A 24,252-nucleotide genomic window follows, 5' to 3' on the forward strand; every position below is an offset into this window, starting at 1 on the left:
ATAAATGGGCCTGTAACACCAAATAAGTAGGTGGATTAACCAAAATTATTTAAAAATCAAAAGCGTTTTAAAATAGATTAAGCCTAAGTTTAGAAAACTTGAATTTTGCCACTTTCTATGTGGTAACGTTTAAACATTTCAAGAGCAATACTCAAAGTGTATTTAGAGATTTGGTAAATTTCTGATATTATGTGGGATTTTTAGAAGAAATATTTTCATGCAAAAAAAACTACTGGTCTCTTCTGAATGTTCTGAATTATAAACAACTTCTAAAAGGGGGTAAGAAGTGACTATTTCGAGCTGAAATCTGTCCCCTTACCACAAAAATTCATATGCTGAATTCCTAACTTTCAAAATTTTAACTGATTATATTTGGATAGAGCAGTTAAAGAAATGACTAAGTTAAAATGAGGCCTTTAAGGGTGGGCCCTTATCCAATCAAGCATCCTTATAAGAAAGGAAATTTGGACACACAGAGACACCAGGGATGCACATGAACACAGAAAAGGCCATCTGAGGACACAGCAAGAGCCAAACAGAGAAGCCTCAGAAAAAACCAAATCTGCAGACACCTTAATCTGGACTTCCAGCCTGAGAACTATGAGAAAGCAGATTTCTGTTAATTAAGACACCCGTCTGTGGGATTTTATTACGTCACATTACTTTGCCAACAAAGGTCCGTCTAGTCAAGGCTATGGTATTTCCAGTGGTCATGTTTGGATGTCAGAGTTGGACTGTGAAAAAAGCTGAGCACTGAAGAATTGATGCTTTTGAACTGCGGTGTTGGAGAAGACTCTTTGAGAGCCCCTTGGACTGCAAGGAGATCCAACCAGTCATTCCTAAAGGAGATCAGTCCTAAGTGTTCATTAGAAGGACTGATGCTAAAGCTGAAACTCCAATACTTTGGCCACCTCATGCAAAGAGTTGACTCATTGGAAAAGACCCTGATGCTGGGAGGGATTGGGGGCAGGAGGAGAAAGGGACAACTGAGGATGAGATGGCTGGATGGCATCACTGACTCGATGGACATGAGTTTGAGTGAACTCCGGGAGTTGGTGATGGACAGGGAGGCCTGGCGTGCTGCGGTTCATGGGGTCGCAGAGAGTCGGACACGACTGAGCGACTGAACTGAACTAGCAGACTAATACAGTAGCCATAGCCCAATATTCAGCCTAGGTCTCTAGAAAGAAACTGAGAAAAAAATGTTCATTAAGAAAGAATGAATAAACAAAAAGAGACTACCATCTCTACAACAGGGTACAAGATAAAGATTAAAAGTCATACACTTGAGGTATTGTCAGTACTGGGAATGAAAAAGGGGACATAACTTTAGGTCCTAAAGACATTAAAAGGATAATATGGGAAAACGGTAAATTCCAAAGAAGTATATACAATATATCCCAATTCTATTTAAAGTAACAATAACAACAATAATAATATCCAAAGAAATCTTGTAACCCAATCTTAACATATCTATACAAACACAAAAGAAATAAAATGCAAAGAATATATATCATAGTATTAAAAGTCACCAGACATTTGGTTTAAACTTATTTCCTTTATATACTTTCAATTTTTCCCCTCAAAATTTCTACCATTCGTGTTTCTTTTATAATCAGAAAGCCTCTAATAAAAATTTTTTTTCAATAGACAGATAATTTCCCCCCAAAAGACTATGAATAGTAATGATATCTATCATTTCTACCAACTAAATCATATAGCTGATATATACATAAACACAAACATATACTCTTTCTACCTGTAATAAGATTGCTTTTAGAATCATCAATGGATCATCAATCTCCTCTTTATTCTGAATATCTTCCAAATTCACATCTGGTTTACTTTTGTCCTCCTAAAGAAGGAAAAAAATAAAAAAAAGTTTCTATCACTAATCTCTTAGTAATTAGCAAAACAGGAATGCTTGTGCCTGGGAGGTTTCAAGATGAAGAAATGATGATAAAAATATCATACTAATTTGTATGTGCTTTGGAATCAGGCAGTTTGGCTTTGAATTTCAACTGTGGTTGAATAAGCCTGGACAAACTACCTATCTCTCTAGTATTTCTATAAATTGGGATTGCAAGGTAAATAAAGCTTCTAGCACAGTGGCCCCAACCTGGACACTCCCTTGCTTGCTTGCTTGCTAAGTCACTTCAGTCGTGTCCGACTCTGTGTGACCCCATAGACAGCAGCCCACCAGGCTCCCCATCCCTGGGATTCTCCAGGCAAGAACACTGGAGTGGGTTGCCATTTCCTTCTCCAATGCATGAAAATGAAAAGTGAAAGTGAAGTCACTCAGTCATGTCTGACTCTTCATGACCCCATGGACTGCAGCCTACCAGGCTCCTTCATCCATGGGATTTTCCAGGCAAGACTATTGGAGTGGGCTGCCATTGCCTTCTCTGGGACACTCCCTTAGTCCCCTTCTTTCAGAGTTTTAAGTTTCATTATGCAGGCACGACTGATTGAATCATTGGCCTTTGGTGACCCATCATTGGTCCCTGGTGGCTCAGGGGTGAAAGAATCTGCTTGCAACACAGGAGATATGAGTTTGATCCCTGGGTCAAGAGATCCCCTGGAGGAGGGCATGCATCCTGTATTCTTGCCTGGGAAATCCCATGGTCAGAGGAGTCTGTCAGGCTGCCGCACATGGGGTCGCAAAGAGTCAGACATGACTGCAGCAATGAGCACACACCACCAAACTCAATCTCCAGCCCCTGGTCCCTCCCTGGTCAGGGGAAGGGGCTGAAGGTTCTAACCCTCTAACCATGTGATTGGTCCCTCTGGTGACCAGCCCGGTCACCAGGTAACTTCATTAGCATAAACTCAGGTATGGTTGAAAGGGGATCATTATGAATAAGACAAGACAACCTTATCACTGGGGAACTCTCAAGGAGCTCTAAGCCAGGAATCCAGGACAAAGATCAAATGTATATATTTTTATTATGCCACACAAATAGATCCCAGCAAAAAGCTAGAAACCTGAAAGGGCTATGCTAAACCCCTCTCGTCAACAAAGGACAATGAGAAACTTGTTTGCTTTCACCTTGCTACTAGATGAAGGTGGAAATACACTCCCTCTAAAAACCTATAGTCACAGACAGGTCCTCATGTGAGTTCGTGGCCCAAATTCATACTAGCTGCATGGCTCTAAGACACAGATCTTATCTTCAAGGTGTTAAAGGTTGCAGGTGACCACAGGCATGTGGTAGAGCCAAACACACATCTTTCATGGAGGGTACTTTTAACTCAGGCTTCCAATCACTCCTGAACCTATTTGTTAATCAATAGTTAATGACCTCCTACTTGTATTCTTAAAAAACAAATAGCCAACCAAGTCTACAGTCTAAAATAACAAAATCATGAGGAAACAAAGTCAGCAGATATCCAAAGACCCACGGTCTTCAGATACTGCAATTTTCAGGTCGAGAATAATAAAACAGTGTGTTTAAGATGTTTAAAGGCATTCACGAGTTTCCCAGGTGGCCCTAGTGGTAAAGAAACCGCCTGCCAATGTAGGAGACATAAGAGACATGGGTTCGATTCCTGGGTTGGGAAGACCCCTTGGAGAAGGAAATGGCAACCCCCTCCAGTATTCTTGCCTGGAGAATCCCATGGACAGAGGAGGTTGGCAGGCTACAGTCCATGGGGTTGCACAGAGTTGGACACAACTGAAGTGACTTAGCATGCAAAGGCATTCATGGCTAAGAAACAAGAGATTTAAAGATGGCAGGAGGGGAGAGGTAGGCTGGCATCGCCCAGGACGTGACACTGGGGCAGGGGGCATGTGGCCTCGGCCGAGTCCTCCTGCTTTCTGCCAGTGTCCAACCTTGGTCTTGTGAGGACAGGCGGGTCCTACAAGCACCAGTCCCGGGGCTGACTCCTGAGAGTTACTGAAAAGCCTCCTTTGTCTCACATCCTCAAATGTTCAAAGTGATATCAACCATCAATGAAACAAAAGCCCCCCGTTTTGGAAGGCATAAGTCAGGCTCCTCTTCATAGCAAGATCTAGGGTCACATTCTGAATAGTTAATGACCTCCATGCAAGAGGGAAGAGCTCATCTTCTAGCTGGGCTGAGAGAGACTAAAATGTTGGCTTTCACCCAAGGAACATTATGTGAGTCAGGTCATTTAAAGGTGTTCCTTGCATATGGCACCTAGCAGGGAAACTTGCAAGGGAAGAAGAAATCACCAAACTGAAAAGCAGAAAAAACAATACCTGCCTGTGTTTACAGTATTTGGAGTCCTTTGTCTCTAGGCATAAGAGATCTCCCAGGATAATGGTAGTAAACAGACAAGCAGTGTCCAGCAGGTATACCTACTGAAGCTGGAACTCTCAAAGCATGCATCATTATTTGAACACCATAAAGCTCTAGATGAAAAGCTAGTGATTCTTAAAGACTGGAATAATAATAATAATAAAAGATAAATGTGATGTTTCACAGAAGTCATGAATAAGGAAATATACAGGCAGAGACAGAAAGCAATCTTCTGATTGTTCTTTAAGTTTCAGGAAGACCCTGCTAAAGTACCAGAGCTTCAGACCAGAGAAGCAGTGTAGAGAGCCAAATCAAGTGAAAGCATGCCTGCCTGCCCTTTTGAGTCATATAATGGAACTGAGAGAAGAGCGTGATGCTGCTATCCTTTCCAAAGAAATGAACACAGAACTGTAGAGATATCCAACGGAGAACAACTCGAAAGGAAGATATGGAAGAATCATGCCTTTTGAGCTACCTCACTGCACAGTGTGAAGCTTACCTCTGTGCATGATGTCAATGATAAACTTAAAAAAGGAAACTGGAAATAAATACTTTATGCATCAAAAGACTGAGGATACATGCCACCCACTAGAGAAGTGCCTGAAATCTGACACTGGCTGAGCAAGACTGAGGAGGGCCTGTGGCCAGCATGGAGGACAGCAGAGACACAGCCCTGAGGCAGAAGGAGAACTGCATGGAAGGCAGGAGCACTTTCTAAGGCTGAAGAGAGACAGGGCGACATTGGAAACAAAGGCTACCACAGAAGCATGCTGCTGCTGCTAAGTCGCTTCAGTCGTGTCCGACTCTGTGCGACCCCAGAGACGGCAGCCCACCAGGCTCCCCCGTCCCTGGGGTTCTCCAGGCAAGAGCACTGGAGTGGGTTGCCATTTCCTTCTCCAATGCGTGAAAGTGAAGTCGCTCAGTCGTGTCTGACTCTTAGTGACCCCATGGACTGCAGCCTACCAGGCTCCTTTATCCATGGAATTTTCCAGGGAAGAGTACCGGAGTGGGGTGCCACTGCCTTCTCCGCCACAGAAGCATAAGTGGAAGGAAAAAACCAGGAACTACAGTAGACTAGGCAAAGAGAAAAAAAAAGAACTACAAAATAACTATTTATAAAACCTGTTCACAAGCTTCTGTAAAGATCTAATAAAAGGTTCAACTTCATCTTTTAGAGAGAATGAAATAAAGTTAATGTAATTGTTTGAAAGTGGGGGGGGCATGGGGGAGAACAGCTGCTTGGAGAGTAAGATTCACTTTTCATGGGGCCTGGAAGACAGCAGTGTGAAGGAAGGTAACAGGTTAAGAATCAGCAACTAACGGTAGAACATGGAGGGCAGAACTAGACACAGAAGGTAAGACGTGCGTCACTCTTATCTGACTGAAACGTGTCCAGTGAGCTAGTGTCTTGGCAAATAGGCACAAGCATTCGAGAGATGCGTGTATGGCTTCCTAGACCCCAAACTGGATAAACCAGTTCTAGAAATAAAAGAAATGGGAGGTTAAAGATAGTAAAGAGTGAAACAAAACTCTTTTTTCCAAAAGCAAGATGGTTGACTATAAAGTCAATGTACTAACAAGATAACTGTATTACAATATACCAGCCACAAGCAATCCAAAAACCACACAGAATAGACATAGTACCATAGAACATCTCCCTGGTCAATATTTTCCCAATAGAACAGTTAGACTTTAAATATCCAAACTTTACAAAGCACAAGTATCTCTCAGTACACTCTACATACGACCGACAGAGCATCAGAAACACAGGGAGATGTTCTGAAAAGCAAAGTGAATGCCAGCAAAGGGAACACGGCATTTTTCAATACTGCTGGCACTCAGAGGGCTTCCCAGGTGGCTCAGTGGTAAAGAATCCACCTGCCAATGCAGGAGATGCAGGAGACCCAGGTTTAATCGCTGGGTCAAGAAGATCCCTGGAAGAGGAAATTGCAGCCCATTCCAGGATTCTTGCCAGAAAAATTCCACAGACAGAGGAGCCTGGCTAGTCTATGGGGTTGCAAAGAGTCGGACACGACCAAGCACGCACACATCCATGCACAGCACTCGGAGAAGCTGTGTTACCTCAAGTGGAGCAATTATTCATTCATCAGAGTATTAACTGTTTGACAACCAGGAAGGCATGTCTGAAGCATGCCACATCCTAACATGATGGGTTAGAACTTACATATTGGTGTTTTAGTTACATTTTAGGAAACTGGTTTAGAGTTTGGGGCTAGCATGTAATATATTACAATTTTTTCCACTGCAAGTAACTGGAACTGGACTCCCGATGAGTGCTTTATTTTCTAGAGAAAATTATAAAACTTTTTTTAGATGACACTAAAGAGGCTCTAAAAACCAAAAAGATATATGTTATTTACACATGTTGATTCAAAACCCTACTACTTTTATGTGCATGTATGTGTGAGAATATTGACAAGGTGACTCTAGAAATGTTCAGAAAACCATAAAGACCAAAACACTCCTGAAGAATAACAACACACAGAGAGACTTGCCCTACCAGATAACAAGATTTACTAATACAGCTACAGAAATTAATAGTGCAGCATTTGCCTAGGAATAGGAAAACAAGGAACAACAACAACAAAAACAGAGCCCCAAAATGGACTTAAATAAAAATAACAACTAATATATCAGAACTAGCATTGTAGATTGGTGGGGAAAGAATGGAATGTTAAATAAGTGGTACTGGGAAACTGGGTTCCCAGGCAGAATAAACATCATGCCATTCACAGCATGGCGTTTCCGGAAGACTGAAGTCTCATTTGTAAAACACAAAGAAGACAATATAGAAGGATCGTTTCTGTTTGGTGCCATGAAAGACAAAGAAAGCTGAGGGATGGTTATTGACTAAAGGAGACTGAAGGGCTTCCCTGGTGGCTCAGATGGTAAAGAGCCTGCCCGCTAATGCAGGAGACGCAAGAGACACAGCATTTGGGGCTTCCCTGGTGGCTCAGATGGTAAAGCGTCCGCCCACAATGTGGGAGACCCGGGTTCGTTCCCTGGGTTGGGAAGATCCTCTGGAGAAGGAAATGGCAACTCACTCCAGTAAAAAAAAAAAAAAAAAAAAAAAGACACAGCGTTCGATCCCTGGGTTGGGAAGATCCACTGGAGTAGGAAATGGCAACCCACTCCAGTATTCTTGCCTGGAAAATTCCATGGACAGAGGAGTCTGGCAGGTTATAGTCCATGGGGTTGCAAAGAGTCGGACATGACTGAGCATCTAACACTTTCACTTTTCAAGATATGTTAACTAAATATAATGTATGTTCCTGGACTTGACACTACAGTGGGAAGAAAATGCTATAAAGGATTTGGATGAAACAGGTTAAATCTGAATATAAAATACATATTAGATAATAAATAGTATTGTATCAGTATTAAAGTTGATTTTGATCTACACTTATGTTAGAGAATGTCCTGGTTCTCTGGAGATAAACACTGAGGAATTTAGGGGTAAAGAGGCCCATGAAACTTCAAGTGGTTCAGCATTAATAATGATGTTAACTCTGTGTGTGTGTGTGTGTGTGTGTTTGTATACAGAGGATGGGCTTGCAGAAATGTGGCAAAATGTTACCAACTGGAGAACCTAGGTGAAGAGCAAATAGGAGGTGTTTAAAAAATTTAAACTTCTATCTGTGTAAACTTTTAATGCCTTTAAGAGTTTTCCACAGAGTGAACATATAAGAAATGACCAAAAACTAGCCTCACCAAAATAATAAGGCTAGAAAACAGTTGCAAAGATACTCTTAAACTAATTTCTATACTTACTTGAAACTGCCAGTTTCCCAAATGATCGACATCTTTAATATACACGTGATAATGTCCTCCATAGCAACCACCTTTGTGTATAATAACTGAGAAGAGGTCATACATATATTCCAAGTCATCTAATTCACTCTACAAGAAAGAACATAAACATTGTTATAGTTTACATAAGACAAAGATATATATAATGAAAAGGGAAAGAAGAATTTCAATTATTAAAATCAGTAAGAAACATCACTGGTTATTATTATTATTATTTAGGGTAAATTAACATAAATTTGAATAGCCAGTTTTAAATTTTGAAATTTGTAATTCGTAGACTGAAAATACCAGTCATACTACACCAACCAAATTCTGCCTGAGTTAAACATAAAAACATATATTCAATCACGATGCTATTTTTATGTACTTTGGCTAAAATCATGGAAGTCCACATTATAACACAAGACATATTACCCTATCAGTGGGTGAGAGAGCATTTTAGCAAGAGAAAATCGTCTCGTATTAAACCTATTACACTGGTTTATAAAGGAGTTCTTTAGCAGCTGAATATATTTTAACAAGACTGTTACGTGCCTCAAAGTCAGAGCTATATCTACTATGCATTACCCCTCCAGACACTTCAGTCCTCTGCATAAAACAGGAATCTGGCAATTATGAATACTAGCTGGTTTTGTTTAGAGGCAGTTTAGTGGAATGAAAAGTTCTTTTTTCAGTTATCAAATCTGTGATCAATCTTTTCTACAAGCAATGTGTTCTATAACTTATGAACACCTGTGTGTGCATGCTCAGTTGTGTCTGACTGTGTGACCACATGGACTGTAGCCCACCAGACTTGTCTGTCCATGGAATTTTCCAGGCAAGAATACTGGAGTGGGTTGCTGTTTCCTACTTCAGGTATGAACACCTACATGGGCATTAAAAAACAAAACCTACTTTAGGTTAAAAGATGCTAGGCATATGTGATGCTACTTGGGAAGTGTCAATTATTTAAGGAACTTATTTTCTTAAATTATACTTTTTAAGTGAGCAGCATTTTTTAAATGTCACTTTTCAAATGTCTGGTTCAGGCAAAAACCAAGAGAGATGTAAACAGAGATGATAACGATTTTCATTAATACAGAAAACAAAAAGCAAAATTATTGTGAATTTCTTAAATGCTCAATGTCTTGCTTTTTTCAGTTTTGTTATTTCAACATGTTAAAATCATGTAACAAACTACTTTTTACAAAAGGACAAAAGTTTTTCTATATGAGATAATGGAAGTTAACTAAACGTACTGAGGTAATCGTTTCATATTATATGTAAACCAAGCCATCATTCTGTACACCTTAAACTTATACAAGTGATGTGGGTCAATTATTTCTCAATAAAACTGAGACAGGGAGAAATAACTGAATTATTTCAAAATGCACTTTTTTTTTTCAGGCAGCAAATAGGAGCAGGGAAAAGTACCCTGGAAAACCTGTTTATTCTGTGTATGCTGGTAACAGGCTCAGAGCCAAGACATTAGAACCTTTCAATGGAAATTAGTATAATTATAAAACCCAAAAGCTCAGTAACTAGGCTGAGGAAGGTCCACCCGAATTTAAAACCATTTAGAAAAAGATTACTTTGATACACAGAAATTCTATAGCTGGCTAATTAATGTTCTGGTCTCAAACATATAAAGAATGGTTTTTAACAAGAAATGCATCAGTCTCATCACTCTGATCTTGGCATGTATAGCAATGGCACAGAAAACATTTTTAAACAGCTTATAAAGAAGGCTGATTATGTAATTAATTTGTTTTTAAACTTTTTTTTTCCCCATATCTCAAGGATTACAAATTCTACACTAGTGACATTCCAGTTTCTCATTCGCTTTCTAAATGTGTAATTCATTTTTGCATCTAAAGTAAACTAGATCCAAATAGGAACATCCTACTGAATGTTAATTTTTCCTATTGCAGGGTCTTTTCTAATTCTATTCTGAAACTTTCTTTTCAAAGATTTTTCAAGGAGAGTTAAGGGGAAAAAAAAAACCTAGAAATAAATCCATACCTGGAAATTAAAAAGGACTGTAAACTAGTGGTTCTCAACCAGGAGTAATTTTACCCACCTTTCCTCTCCTCAGGAGACACAGACATTAGGCAAAGTCTGAAGACGTTTTTGTCACTTCTGGGCACAGAAGCGGGAGATGCTACTGTCATCTACTAGGCAGAGGCCAGGGATGTTGCTTAACATCCTAAAATACATGGCACATCCCACCACAACAGAGAATTATGCAACTCTAAACGTTAATGGGGGCTGCCCAGGTGGTGCAGTGGTAACGACTCCAGCCGCCAATGTAGGAGACGTAAGAGACGCTGGCTGGATCCCTGGATGAGGACCTCTGGAGGGCATGGCAACCCGCTCCAGTGTTCTTGCCTGGCAAAGTCCACGGACAGAGGAGCCTGACAGGGGACCACAAAGAGTTGGACACAACTGAGCAACTGAGCACACAAATTTTAACAGTGCCAAGGCTGAGGGACTGCACGAAGCAAACTGCAAATCAGGTCAACATAAGATTCCCCTTTAGAGGGGAAAAGAAAGACTTTCAAAACAGAATAATTCAAACCTGTTCACAAAAAGGCTTGAGATTGATCCGGAGAGGGAATGTGTAACAGCTTGTTTCCTTGTATCGTTCACACTTCACAAAATCAAAATTAAATCTTAATAATGAAATTGTAAGGAAGGGAGGCAGCTTACGTAATTTGGCCGACTGTCAAAAGAAAAAAAATGTAAATTTTAAAAGCTGAATTATATAAAAGAATAACACTTCATAAGGTATAAAAAGGCAACCTATGACACAGTTTTAAGATAAATATGTCCTTAAGTCACATAAACTAATCATTGTGGATTCAATACAACTCTTGACATAAACTCATCTATTTTATGGTGCTAAAAGTTGACATCGCTCACTTATGCTTACACCTAAAAATTTACAGCGCACTTGTATGTTTTAATGTTGCTATCCTAAATAAAATTAAATCTACCTGATGAGAGTGCTTCCTCCCAAAGAGCACTTCTTTCCTGCCCAAGCCCTGACCTTTCACCTTCCCCCTTGGTCACTATCTCAACTTTACACAGCTCTTATTTACTGAAGAGCTGGAGCTCTTTCACCTTCGACCTAGGGACTGTTTCAGTGGATCTGAATCCTTTAAATTACATGAAAATATTATGTGTATTTGTGTGTATTTTTCTGGGGAGAAGATCCACAGCTTTCATGAGACTTTCAAAAGGACTCTAACTTCCCAAATACTGAGATTCATTGACTGGGGTTTTCTAGTTACTGTCCTTAAAGGCAGATAGTAAAATATTTTTTATTTTAATGCCTTGCTTTAAAACAAAACACTATATTGAGCTGCTTTTTATTTTAAAGGCATGAGCTTTTCCCAAATCCTTTATTAATGGCAATGTGAGGGGGGCAAAAAAAAAAAAAATCCTTCCCCATATATAAAATTAACCATAAATATCTAACATCCCTCAGACAGCAATTCTACAAATCTAGTGGGTGAAAAAGAAATTAAATGAAAAAGCAGCAATCTAACAACATGGCAGATTTTCACACTAGCTCAAAAAAAAAATGCATCTAAAATAAGTGAGTAACTCAACTATAATGTGGCGAGAAAAGAAAGACTGCCCAGAACAAGAAAATATGCATTAATTTAGGTAACACAACCAAGCCTAACCTTAGAATGCAATAAATCCAATGCAACTAGAAGGCAACTTTAAAAATACCAAGATCAAAAAGTTTTCACTGAAAATGAATTAAACCAATGACATAAAAGGTGCATGCAAGAATTATTTTTGTTTGGCAAAAGGTTCTTATTTTACCAATGTGCAAATTAAGTTCAACCAAAACTAAGCATGTATTTGTCTTTCCATGATGCTCCATCCTCTTAATTTTATATTTATTTTATTAGGTTGTAGTTGTAACACCAACGAGGAAATACAAAATAAGTAAGCAAAAAACAAGCCTTTCTCTTTGGGTTTATAAAAGGGCAAAGGCTAGATGGAAATAAATATTAAACAATATAAAATTGTTTTCAAATCCTGGTTTCAGATCCCCCTGTGAAAGCTACAAGCATGGAGTTTATTGTTTTTATCACATTTTCACCTACAATCTCCAGGATCCAAATCAATACCGTGTGCTGTCTAAATCAACCCTCATTTTCTTGGTTGGAAAATTCAATATTGTCAGCTCTAGGAATAGTGCTATCACTCTGTCTTAACAGAATAACCGCAAAGATAAATCTTTTGTGGTAGTTCTTTAAGTCAGGGCTCAATAACCACTGGTTCAACTGAGTTCAAGGTTACCGAGTTAATGAACAGCCTGTCATACCATCCACAAGCTGTTAAAGAGTTCCTACTACAGATAATAATAGCAGTTGAGTTGATGCCACGTTGCAAAATAAATCAGTTGCTTAAATCTTGTTTTCTTTTTCTTCTATATTTTCCTTTGTTGTATGAAGAAAAACCCTGATGTACTCTGTCAAGTCCTGTCAAGTTAGGCACTTTCAATGGGGGGAGAAGGAAAGGCCACATTAGATTTGTTAGCATCAAGGAAGATACCTATCAACATATATATCAATATTGTACAATAACTGCATATGCAAAAAATAAAGCTCTCTGTTTTCATAGTGGCAGACCAAAAAACTGAAAGCTCAACAAGCTTCCTAGTTGGCAGATATAAAAATAGACTGCCTTCTTCATAACAGTAACTTCCAAAGGGAAAAAAAAAGGTTTTTTTATGAAACACTGAGTTACAAATAAATTTTTCCTGGGAGAGAAAGAAGTTGAGTTAACTGTGAGGCTGAAAGCTTAAAAAACACTATAAAAAAAATTAAAATACAAATACATATACAATGTAAGGAAATGTCTTTTCAATCCTTATTACTGATTAAAAGCTTCATGTGCGTTTCATACACAGTGACTTCACTCGACAGACGTCCCTGCTCCAAGCACTGCACGCACACCCGCAGAAGAGGCAGGGGTCTATGTTTACCTTTGCGGCATTAACCAGCCTGCCACAGTTTCCACAGTGGTATAAGTTGTCACAGTCAAAAACTTCCTCCTCTACATACATGTTCCAGAGTGCATCTTCCAAACCTGATACATTTTTGACTGCTACTGTTAGATCTAGGAAATCTTCCTGAAATATACATGAACATAACTTTGAAAATACAATTCCACAGATGTTCACAAACAGATCACCAACTCAAACATACACTGGGAATAATCACACATACATTCTTTTTTAAAACACATATATCTTTTCTATATATGAAGGCATAGGTCTCCCAACTAGATACGGTGAGATTCATAACAATAAATTATTCTTTCTCAAGCAAATTATAACTCAGCTTAAAATATATCAGGAGCCAATTTACGAGTTCACTGTAGATACAATAAAACCTATTTTTATCAGGAAATAAACCACTGAACGCATGAATTGAGAAGAGTGTATGTGCAGTTCATTAGTACTATGTTAGTCTCCAGGCACAGCAAGGCCATGGTTAGACTCTCTATTGTAAACCCTGCTTCCCCATCTTCTGCTAGGGTTAGTTTAAGAAAAAAAATTATTTTGGGCCAGGACATAAAGGTATTTTCATGAAAATTAAGAGGAGGATATTTTCTAAAATGTGAGTCTACTAATTCTACTAAAATTACCTTTGAATTACAACATATTTCCAATATTAAACAGACACAATTTGACAAGTTGAAAGCACATTTATAATTTTGCATGTGTATTTGTGCAACAGCATTACCTTGAGGGATTATGGGGATCATAAAATAGCATTAGTTAATTAGTTCATGGTGGAATTCTAAAGCAGTAAGACTAACATTCATACACGGTTTACAAGATAGATATGTGAAAAGTTAATGCCTAATCTATAATGTGCCTTCACATACATTATGTCTTAAAATTACTTTGTGAATCATTACATTATAGTGGTCAATCATATAGCAACCCACATACACATAACATCTTAATATTTCCAAACCAGGCTGCCCAAATCTTCTATTATGATATACAATAAGGGCTCAAAAGTCTTTTTTATGCCCAATACTTTCATTTAAAAATATAGAAAAGAATATATATATACTTCAAAAAGGCATTAGTGCAACACTTAGAAAATGGCATTTAATTTTTTACTTAATAGCTTTCTATAATTAACTTAATAACTTATTAACTTACTTAATAACTTTCTATAATTCTTGCCATAAGAAAAGAAGGTTTTTATTAAAGGACAATGGTTCAGTGATGAAATCATTTGTTATATAAGATTTGTAGTGCAAGCAGTGATTATTAAATTTACACAAGCAAATTTCTAACTACATAAAATGGATAATCTGTTATGACAAATAACTGAAGGTTACACCAGTTTAAACAGGATTATGATAGCTTTATATATATAATATTTAAACATAAGCACACACATACAAACGAGCTTTCTGAGGGACATCAATAAACTAAATCCAATATTTACTTACAGATTTATTTGTTAACTTAAACATTCCTCAGTGTTTTCTGTTATTACCTAAGTGATTTCTTTAAGATATTCCAACCACCGACCCATGACAATATTGGCTTTTCTCATGATACCACAGGTCCCTACTGTAAATATTCCCCAAATCTACTATCTAAATATTAGAGGAATAAATAGAAGATTTAAGCTATATCTTAAGGTATCTACTTCTTTCAGTTTACATGGAGAAATATGGATTATAAACTTATAATCTGGGAGCATCTAGAGTACAAGAAAAAAGTGATAGTTATAGTAATAAGCACATTAATCCTCATATGGTACAGATCACAGATTTAATTACATGAATTATAATTTATGATTTAACTTATTACTAAAATACTCTTGCATATTCACCTGCTTTTCACTGACATTCTTACATTCTTTACAAACAATCTGGTTAACAATGGTTCCGTGATATAGACGGTTGATGAGGTCATGGCCGGAGGTTCCAACTAAAGAAGTTTCCAAAGCACTAAAGAGAATTCGATTCAGTTCCTGCACATCATGTTGCCTCATTTCCTATAAAACAGGTAACTTTTAAATGTAATTTTGTGCTTCAGAATTTTAAAAACAGATTTTTTTTAAGTGATATTAGTTGAAAAACACAAGACTTATTTAGAAATCCAAAGGCAAGCCTCCATCAAATGTAAGGATGACTAAGCTAAATGAGCTGAGAGCAGGCTAAGAGATCACCACCTATTCTCACTTTTACTACAAAATGAAAAAACAAACAGATGGTGTTTAGCATGTACATGTAACTCAAGTTACCAGAGAACAGGAAAGTGCATTTGTTTGGCAGGAAACCATGTACATGGCTGTGCCAGAGGAGAGGAGAGGAGAGGAGAGGAAGGAACAGAACAGGCAGAGAACAGTCAGGCAGTGTGTGCACAAAGAAATCACAGATCAGAGGGACAGGTAAACACTCTGAATCATCAGCATTCAAGAAGAACTAGAGCCTACTGCTTTGACATGTGGACCAACAAAGCAAGACTAACACACTGCCTGGAGAAAAATTCCGATGGAATCTGCCTTAACCTGCAGATTAATTTGAAAGCCACCAAGAAATCATTGTATGAAACTGTGTGTGAAGAGGACGAGAACCATTTATAAATCCAAAGTCAAAGTCAAGGGGCACACCAACATATAGGAGTGGAGAACACAAGGAAGAACCAGCACAGGAGCCCGAGGAAGAGCCAGGGACGTCAGCAAGGATGGTGAGCGCCGCTACTGAGGGCTGCAGGGAGTGGAGCAGTGTCTCCTGGACTGGGCATGTGGACGCCGTGAGTGACTGTGACTGGAAGGGTAGAAAGGAGGGAGAGGAGCAAATGGAGGGTGCAGAGGAGTGGGGTGAGAAGATGATTTTGAAGGTACATTTCAAGGGAAGAGAAGCTGATAAAGGGATGAAAGCTGGAAAAAGATGTGGGACCTATGATCTTTTTCTTGGTCTCTGACACACAAGGCACTAGGTGATACAAATTTCTCCAGTATCACTGGCTCTGATGGGACAGAAAGTTTGCGGAAGTTTTCAAGCTGTTTCTGAACAACCCTAAGTTTGGCAAAGGTGCCTCCGAGACCTCTCTACCATTGCAGGTCAGTCTGAGAGGGTTTCCTACAAGATTTTATTTAGAAATTAATCAATCAGGTTTTCACATCTTTAAGAAGGATGAAGCCAACAACAGGAAGCTCTTTATCTAAACAAAGAGAAATCCATCAACTGATGACTAGGTTAAAAGAAGCCAAAACACTGAGGCATATCCATCCGAGAGAATATCATCTGGTAATAAAAAGGAATGAAGTGCTGAAACATACTACAGCATGAATAAATTTTGAAAACTTTACGTGAAAGATGTTAGCTACAAAAGTTCAGATATTATACGAAACTATTTCTGTGAAGTGTCCAGAAGAGGCAAATCCAGAGAGACAGAGGGGAAAACGGTGGCCAGGGACTCAGGGAAAGGGCACACAGGGTTGGGGAGGAATTTGCTAATGGGTTCGTGGTTTCTTTTGGTGGTAGCGAAAAGATGTCCTAAAGTTGACTGCAGTGACTGTTGTACAACCCTTGTGATGCTTGTACAACTCTGAATATACTAAAAATCCACTGAACCTGTACCCTTTCAAAGAGTGAATCTTAGGGCATGTGAATTATATCTCAATAATTTAAGACAAGACAATACCTTTAAAACAAGGAAAGAAAGAGGAATTCACCCTAAGCACCTGCCCTACACCAGAAACGTAACATACACTCTTCGGGGAATGTATTATACCCTATTTTACTTCCAAGCTCAAACCTGACTTCTTCAACCACATAGCATCGTCCAGTTAATTAGTGTTACTGGTTAGAAGACAAGAGTTCACAGTTTATTTCTGAAGGCAACATAACCTTATTCTGATCATTGCCTCTTTAAACTCTGTGGTGGTCTCCCATATCTTCGTCTCTACAGAAATACATCTACTCCATAAAAAACTGCAGAGCTGATTTTGATTTTGTGCAGCTAACAGCTCATCAGTATTGACGATGCGCACCTTCACTTAGTGCTAACACAGGTTTAGTGTTTGCATGCAGTGAAACACCCTTAGGAGTGCAAGCAAGATAAAACGAAACACAACAAAACAGGAGGAAGTCCACACATACAGGAGGGCACAGGAGGAAAATGAAGCAAGTCAAGAGAAAGGCAGGACAGGGAAAACGAAAAGACCTGCCAAGAATGACATCACTGTTTCGCTTGAAGAAAATGTTCAAAATTAGAATATCCAGATTTAAACACATAAAGGCAGATATATTAACTGCCAGTCAGCTTTTTAAGTTGATAAGTGGTTGTCTATAAAAATGCCAATTTTCCATTAACATAACAAGTATTATATCTCAACTACACTGTACAAAGGGTAGAAATGATAAAAACCAGCTCTTACAAACATTTTCCCCTGTATCCGCAACCCCTTTCCCCAACCCCAAATGACATCCATTCATAAAATCCTGAGTAACAGCAAATGTCTAAAATGCATTTCTGGCTTGTAATTGTGTAGTTTAGAAGTAAATATTTAAACAATATCCTGAGACCATAAGATAAAATTAAAGGAAGGTAGATAACATTAAGCCAGTGTTTACTTTCTTGCTGGTAATATTTCCCTGGAAAGCTGACCTTCGTACCTCATCACTGGTCCACCCAAAGCTGTCAGTGAGGTCGGCTGTGGATGCAGCTTCCTGGTCTAAGAGGAGAAGCTGTGCAAATAACCGCTGTAACTGCAAAGGTATGATTCGGACCTGAATGAGAAACAAACGTGCTCCTAGATGAAATCTTTTAAATGTTGGCTGGGCATTTTAAAAAGAACTGTGTACTACTGTTTTCCTATCTTCTAGTCGATTTAGTTCACTCAGGACAAAATTTACGAATACTGTGAAGGATGAACACATTTATTTTTCTTTGAAAATTCTAATTCAATACAATTCTTAGCTACCTGGAACTCTCTACCTTGGCATAGTACAGATTAATATTAAAACCCAAACCAGCCCTAATAAACCACCCAATTAATCACAGACTGACAGGAACTTAAGTCTCCAACAATTTCATCCTTTTTCCAAAACTGCTCAGATACAGACATACTCCCTATGGAGAACTTTCCAGCCGCAAAAATCTCACAGGGCTGGCTGCACCCTGCCTTTGCTTTCTTCCTGCCAGCACCACACCCGTTCTGCCCCTGTGGTGTGGGCTGGGGCACTGAGAATGCGGCTCAGAGCCTGCTCTGGAGACTGGACTTAAATATCTAGAGTGAGCATATGCCAGAAACTTTGCAGCAATTTTGCACTGTCATAACATTTCTTTATAACAAAAGTCTGATCTGCAACCGATTGAGAAACAAAACAAAACAAAACAAAACAAAACACCAGGCTCTTTGCCATACACGGAGTTTGAGAGACACTGGGCTGATCATGAAACTCTTACTAAGGTAAGTACAGATTGTAGTCTGGGGGTGATAAATTTCTGAATGATATTTAAGCAAGGGAGAAACATGATTAGATATGCACTTATAGTAAGCCAATTCCTCAGTTTATCTCCAGAATACCAGACTGAGACAATACTGGTCTCTATTTTTGTTCTTGCTACATGTAAGTACATTAAGTGGGTTTTTTTGTAGGCTCGTGTGGATGATTCGCAAATATCTCCTTAGTGGAGAGTGAGGCTGTCTATAAAAAAACAGCAGCAGCGTTACAACTGGAAAAACAATTCTGAAAGGGAAATTCCCTTACCAGAAAGGTACAGGGCAAAGTGCTTTCTAAAATAAGGATCATAATTTGGTAATTGATAAAATTACTGATTTCTATGAATAAGGAACTTAATTCTTTCCTTAAACCATCTCCTTAATATTTCAAAAATCCCCTGTAAATCATGGATTTAATACCTTTGCATCAGGTTTATCCTTGTCCTCTAAGGAACCAAGCTCTTCCGGGCCAAGAGAGAATAAAGCTTCTAGACAAAAAAGTAGAATCAAGAGATGTAAATGACATCATTTCATTTTTGAAAACTGTTTTAGAAAGCCAAGGCAACCAGTAAGTAAAAATCAGCTAAAGATTCAGAAATAAGATTATGATACTTATATCCCTAGACCACACATTTTGCTTTCTGGTAGCTTTATTTTGGGCTTCCCTGGTGGCTCAGTGGTAAAGAATCTGCCTGCCAATGCAGGAAATACAGGTTCAATCCCTGGGTCAGGAAGATTCCCTGGAGAAGGAAACAGCAACCCACTATAGTATTCTTGCCTGGGAAATCCCATGGACAGAGAAGCCTGTGGGCTACAGCCCATGGGGCTGTGAAGGAGTCGGACAGGACTTAGCGACTAAACAACAGCAACAACAACATTACTTTTAACCACGGACTATAAAGTGGAAGCTAAGGTTTCAATATGAGACAGCTGTAAAAGGAAAATCATACAATTAAAAACCCTGCAATACCATAAATCTTTGGTGGCTTTCAACTGCCTATGGCAATGGGTTCCAAAGGCCACATGAATAGAATTAGGAAATATGTAATAGGGTTATAACATTTACAAGCCACAAGTGAGACTGTCAACCACTCTTTCATAAGGAGCACCTTTAACTCTGAGATCATGCCTTTCTCTTTTTTGGTAAGAAAATATCTTTTCTGCATCAGGGGTACTGGCAGATGGCAGTGAGCTTACCTGGAAAAGAAAAGTTGGTAACCCACTGCTGGTCTCCAGCATTTTCTTTTAATTCAGTGTCTAGGAATGCCACCCAATGGGGCACATTTGAATCCTTTGGGAAGTCTGTATTCAGACAGGAACTCCTACTGGACGATTCTGATATACTTGAGGGAGAAGGGATGAAACAGATATTGTCTTACACTGAAAACCACTACTGCCTTAGTGATTACTGTTACATTCTTCCTGAGTTCCCAGCAGGAATTGGAAAAAACAAAAACTACATGAAGGTTGTATACACAAAGGTTAAATCATAAAAACCATAGAGAGACTTTTACAATCATCTCCTACTATTCCCAGCTACACTGACCTGGGAGTACAGGGGAACCAAAGCTAGTTCTGCCCCTTTAAAAAGGATTCCAAAAAGTTTCCCTTCATTCTGTCAGTCCTTACCCCTTTCCAAATTACACCTCCCCGTCAATGAGCATCAGGATTCATGCTAAGCCTTACAAGTGCACAAGTCACACTAATGTGTCAACCCATGTGCTTGGCCAGCCACCTGCTTTGCTAGAGGGCCTGGGGTTTTCAGTCCTATCCTTGCTTAGTGGTACTCTCAGCGAGCTGCCTGCCTTCCAAAACAACCACCTTTCTCAGTCTTTTTGGATTATTTATGAAAATATTTTTTATATTTTTATTGCATATAGTTGATTTATATACAACTATATAACAGAAGAATGTTGCTAGTTTCTGCAGTATAGTAATCAATTATATAATCTCTTTTAAAGGAAAATTTTCTACTTCAAGTTGCTCTTTTAATTTCAATTATACTCAAACTTAGGAAAGATTTAACCTCCCTAAGAATCTGCTTATTCATCTTGCAAACTGTTAATGGTGGAATTACTGAATGCATTAGGGGGGATATTCTGATGGAATGGATGGAGTCCAAGATGAGAAGCAACACTCTTAAACCCCACGTTCAATTCAAACCATTAGAAGGGCCTAGAAAGGGGTTGATGATAATTATACACTAAATCTCTGAAGGCAGGAAGTCTTTGTAAGCTTAGAAAACAACAAAAAACATCACAAAACTTGGCTACATTTGGTAGTAGTGGGAAGGGGGTGAGATAGTGAATAAAAGCTAGGATGCCTATCCTCAGAATATGGAGACATGTGAGGAGCTGAGCTACAGTCATGGAGCTTTGTAGCTGGGGACCCTCCAAGGCCATGTGAAGGTAGAAGAATATTAAGACTGACATCCCTGCAGAGGAAGCTAGTTGGCAAAGAAGGGACCTGGGGACAAACATGTGGAGAAAAACAGGGGCAAGGAATCAAGGGTCCAAGGAGGTAAGCAAGCTTCCTGCAGGTGGTTTCTAGGAGATTCCCCCTAGATTCTTAAAGTAAATCTGTTAATTGAACTGTTTTGACTGGGTTTCTATTCCTTGCACATGGTCCATTATCTAACACCCTGTATCTCTAGAATTCAGAATTTTCAGATTTTAGAAAGTTATTATGAAAAAAGGGTTATATATGTTAACATTACATCCCCAGGAGAGTGTGGGACTAATAGTATCTATTAACCAATATTAAAACCTTAATATTCCTGTAACAAATGTATGACTCATGTGAGATAATTAAGACTAAAAACAGTTTCACATCAGGTCAAGGTCTGAGGCCAAACAGGTTCAGATGATTAGATCACATTGTTAGAATTTTCTGGATTTCAGAATTGCAGATAAATGACTGTAGTTTGTATGAATTAATATGACAACACCTCCCCACTCCAAAGAGAAGCATATAACTGCATTGAGTAACTCTGGTTTAAGTGTTTATTTCTTTGAGAAGATAAAAAAATACAAATACTGAAACAATAATGAAGACTGGCCCTCATGACAAAATTGTCTTTACGTTGTATTTTAAATTATGCTATTTAGTATCTAAGTCGGGTCCAACCCTCTTGCCACCCTATGGGCTGTAGCCCTTCAGGCTCCTCTGTCCATGGGACGTCTCAGGCAAAAATACTGGAATGAGTTGCCAGTTCCTTCTCTAGGGGATCTTCCCCAGCTAGGGATCAAACCTGCATCTCCTGCACTGGGAGGCAGATTCTCTAAGACTGAGCCACCAGGGAAGCCCCATATTCTAAATTACAGGAAGGAGTTACACAAGAAATACACTACTTAATTTTTAGTTTGTTACTGAACATTACTGTGATCATACAGAAAATATTAATAATCTAAGCTTCACATTTCTCTGCAGAGAATTACCAATTTATGTCCCTCATAGAACAATGAACACATACTGTGGAACACACATTTAAAATAATTCATCTACTTGTGATTCTGCATGATTAATTACATGTAGAGATGAGGGTACATATTACTAGCCAAATGCATGTAACATATCATACCTCTGAATTCAGGTGTGAAATGAAGAGTCTGAAGAAGGGAATTGAGGTAACAGGTTCCACCCTGATTTCTGATTCCACTTAAATTGGTGAATTCTCTAGGAGCAGGGGGCTCCAAAGCTTTGGTCTTTAATCTCTTCCCTTTTCCATTATTATTTGACACACTGGAATAATCTTCTTCAAATAGGTCCCCAAACATTGTGAAACTAAACACTACCCTTAAAAAAATATGACATGTTATAGAAATGTCTTTATTTTTAAAACAAAATTTCCCCACATCTCCCCCTTGGGAGATTTTAAGTTGCTCCTTAAGAAGTCTGGGCTTTGGAGGCAGGCAAGACCTGATTTTTTTCATCCCTGTTCCACACTACCTGTGTGACCTTGGGCGAGTTTCTTAACCTGCGTTCCATGTAAAAATAGGATAACAACTGTCATGCAGGGTCATTTTAAAAAAAAATCAAATAATGAAAGGCATTTAGTCTATAGGGTTTAGCCCACAATAATTTTTTTTTTTTTAAGGCATAGTGATATCACTAGTGAAAAAAGAAAAAAAAAAACCCATCAATACACCTAATCCGCTGAGGTGGCAAAGTCAATCCTAGATTCTGAGCGTTGACAAGAGCCTGGGGACAGTGAATCACTTCCCCAAATCTCTGCTTCTCACACTCCTTGTACCAGATTGTGACAGCTAACAAAGTTAAACGGAACAAATTAATCCCTACAGGAATTTAATACCGGCCCCAAAGCTGGAGAGCCCGGAGTTTCCCTCGGGGGGAAAAAAAATGCCATTTAAGTCATCGGGCCTCAAAGGCTCACAATATTTATCCAGTGATCTCGATATTAGCTCCTGGGACGTCAAGCATCCGCTCAAGGTCTCACTCACATCGAGTGTGAAGGGTTCCCTGGGAGATGAGAATCGCAAAGGGCCTAGCCCAAAGTGACAGGAAACGCTTAAGTAAAATTATTTTTCTTTTCAATCCGTTCCTCACACACACAAAAATGGAACGTGAAAGTGTGGCCTCGTGCGCGTGGTTTGGATTCCGGTCTCCTTCACGCCACGGCCGAGGCCAGGCCAAGTCCTTCCAAGCCACCACGGAGCCTACGGGCGCGAGACGAAAGAGGTCCCCGCGGCGCGGAACCGCAGACTCCCCACGCCAGGACACCGCATCTCGGGGCCGGCCCGAGCAGCCTCTCGCCTCGCCCGCCTCAGGCCGTGCCGCCCACACAGTCCCTATGCCCTCCTCGTCCCTCCCGAGAACCCCGGCCGCAGGCCCCACTTACAGCCTAAAGCCCAGACCCCCGCCCCGGACAAAACTCGAAGCGAAACAACGCGCGGCAACGCGGCGCCACCATGACGGCGTAGGCAGTTCTCCCGCCGCTCCGTGCGTGAGCAATTTATGGAACGTGGGGACTACTTCTCCCAGGATGCCCTGCGGGACCGCTGGCCCGCCGCGCAGGATCTCGTGGGTAATGTAGTTCTTTTGCTCCGAGATTTCGGCCTTCTGGTATGATGGACGGTGCTCGCTTCTAGTCTACTGGCAGATTCGCGGGTTCGCTGGATCAGGCGGCCACTCATTCATTTACTCTTTAAAAGCGTGTATTTATTGCTGCTCGCAACTCATATTAGTTAGAGAATACAAAGATCGCTTGTCGTTTGGCTTGACTGATGCCAGGTTACTTCAACCTTGGAAATATTTGTGTAGAGCTTCAAGGGTGCCGTGTACTTTCAAAGACATTTTACAAGTGTATCTCCAGTGAAAAGTGTTCCACATAACTTTGATCCTTTATAACGTCCTCAGTATTTGTTTTCTCTGCACCAACTCTATATCCAAGAAAGGAAAGTGTTAGTCGCTCCGTCGTGTCCATCTTTTGTGTCGGACCCTATTTGCCTATGGACTGCAGCCCGCCAGGCTCCTCTGTCCATAGGACTGTCCAGGTAAAAATACCGGAGTGGGTTACCATTCCCCTCTCCAGAGGATCTTCCCAACCCAGGGATGGAACCCGGGTCTCCTTCATTGTGGGCAGATTCTTTACTGTCTGAGCCACCAGGGAAGACCCTCATACCCAAAATACCTCAAAATCATGCTCTTTT

The 24,252-nt window shown here is 39.6% G+C and overlaps 1 protein-coding gene across 1 annotated transcript in view; it reads right to left on the bottom strand.

Annotated features, from left to right (window-relative positions):
• Nucleotides 1-23,482, bottom strand: part of USP40 (ubiquitin specific peptidase 40) — an 84,541-nt gene extending 61,059 nt beyond the window's left edge. The window contains exons 1-9 of the mRNA XM_068965420.1: nt 23,442-23,482; nt 22,164-22,378; nt 19,004-19,071; nt 17,754-17,867; nt 14,960-15,124; nt 13,081-13,227; nt 10,651-10,794; nt 8,055-8,183; nt 1,760-1,855 (exon numbers count right to left, since the gene is read on the bottom strand). Coding sequence (XP_068821521.1) covers nt 1,760-1,855; nt 8,055-8,183; nt 10,651-10,794; nt 13,081-13,227; nt 14,960-15,124; nt 17,754-17,867; nt 19,004-19,071; nt 22,164-22,359 — 1,059 coding nt within the window. The 5' untranslated portion in view covers nt 22,360-22,378; nt 23,442-23,482. The remainder of the gene's footprint in view (nt 1-1,759; nt 1,856-8,054; nt 8,184-10,650; nt 10,795-13,080; nt 13,228-14,959; nt 15,125-17,753; nt 17,868-19,003; nt 19,072-22,163; nt 22,379-23,441) is intronic.
• Between the last annotated feature and the right edge of the window lie 770 nt (nt 23,483-24,252).

Source organism: Capricornis sumatraensis, chromosome 2 (assembly GCF_032405125.1).
Source record: "Capricornis sumatraensis isolate serow.1 chromosome 2, serow.2, whole genome shotgun sequence".
Classification (NCBI taxonomy): Eukaryota; Metazoa; Chordata; class Mammalia; order Artiodactyla; family Bovidae; genus Capricornis; species Capricornis sumatraensis.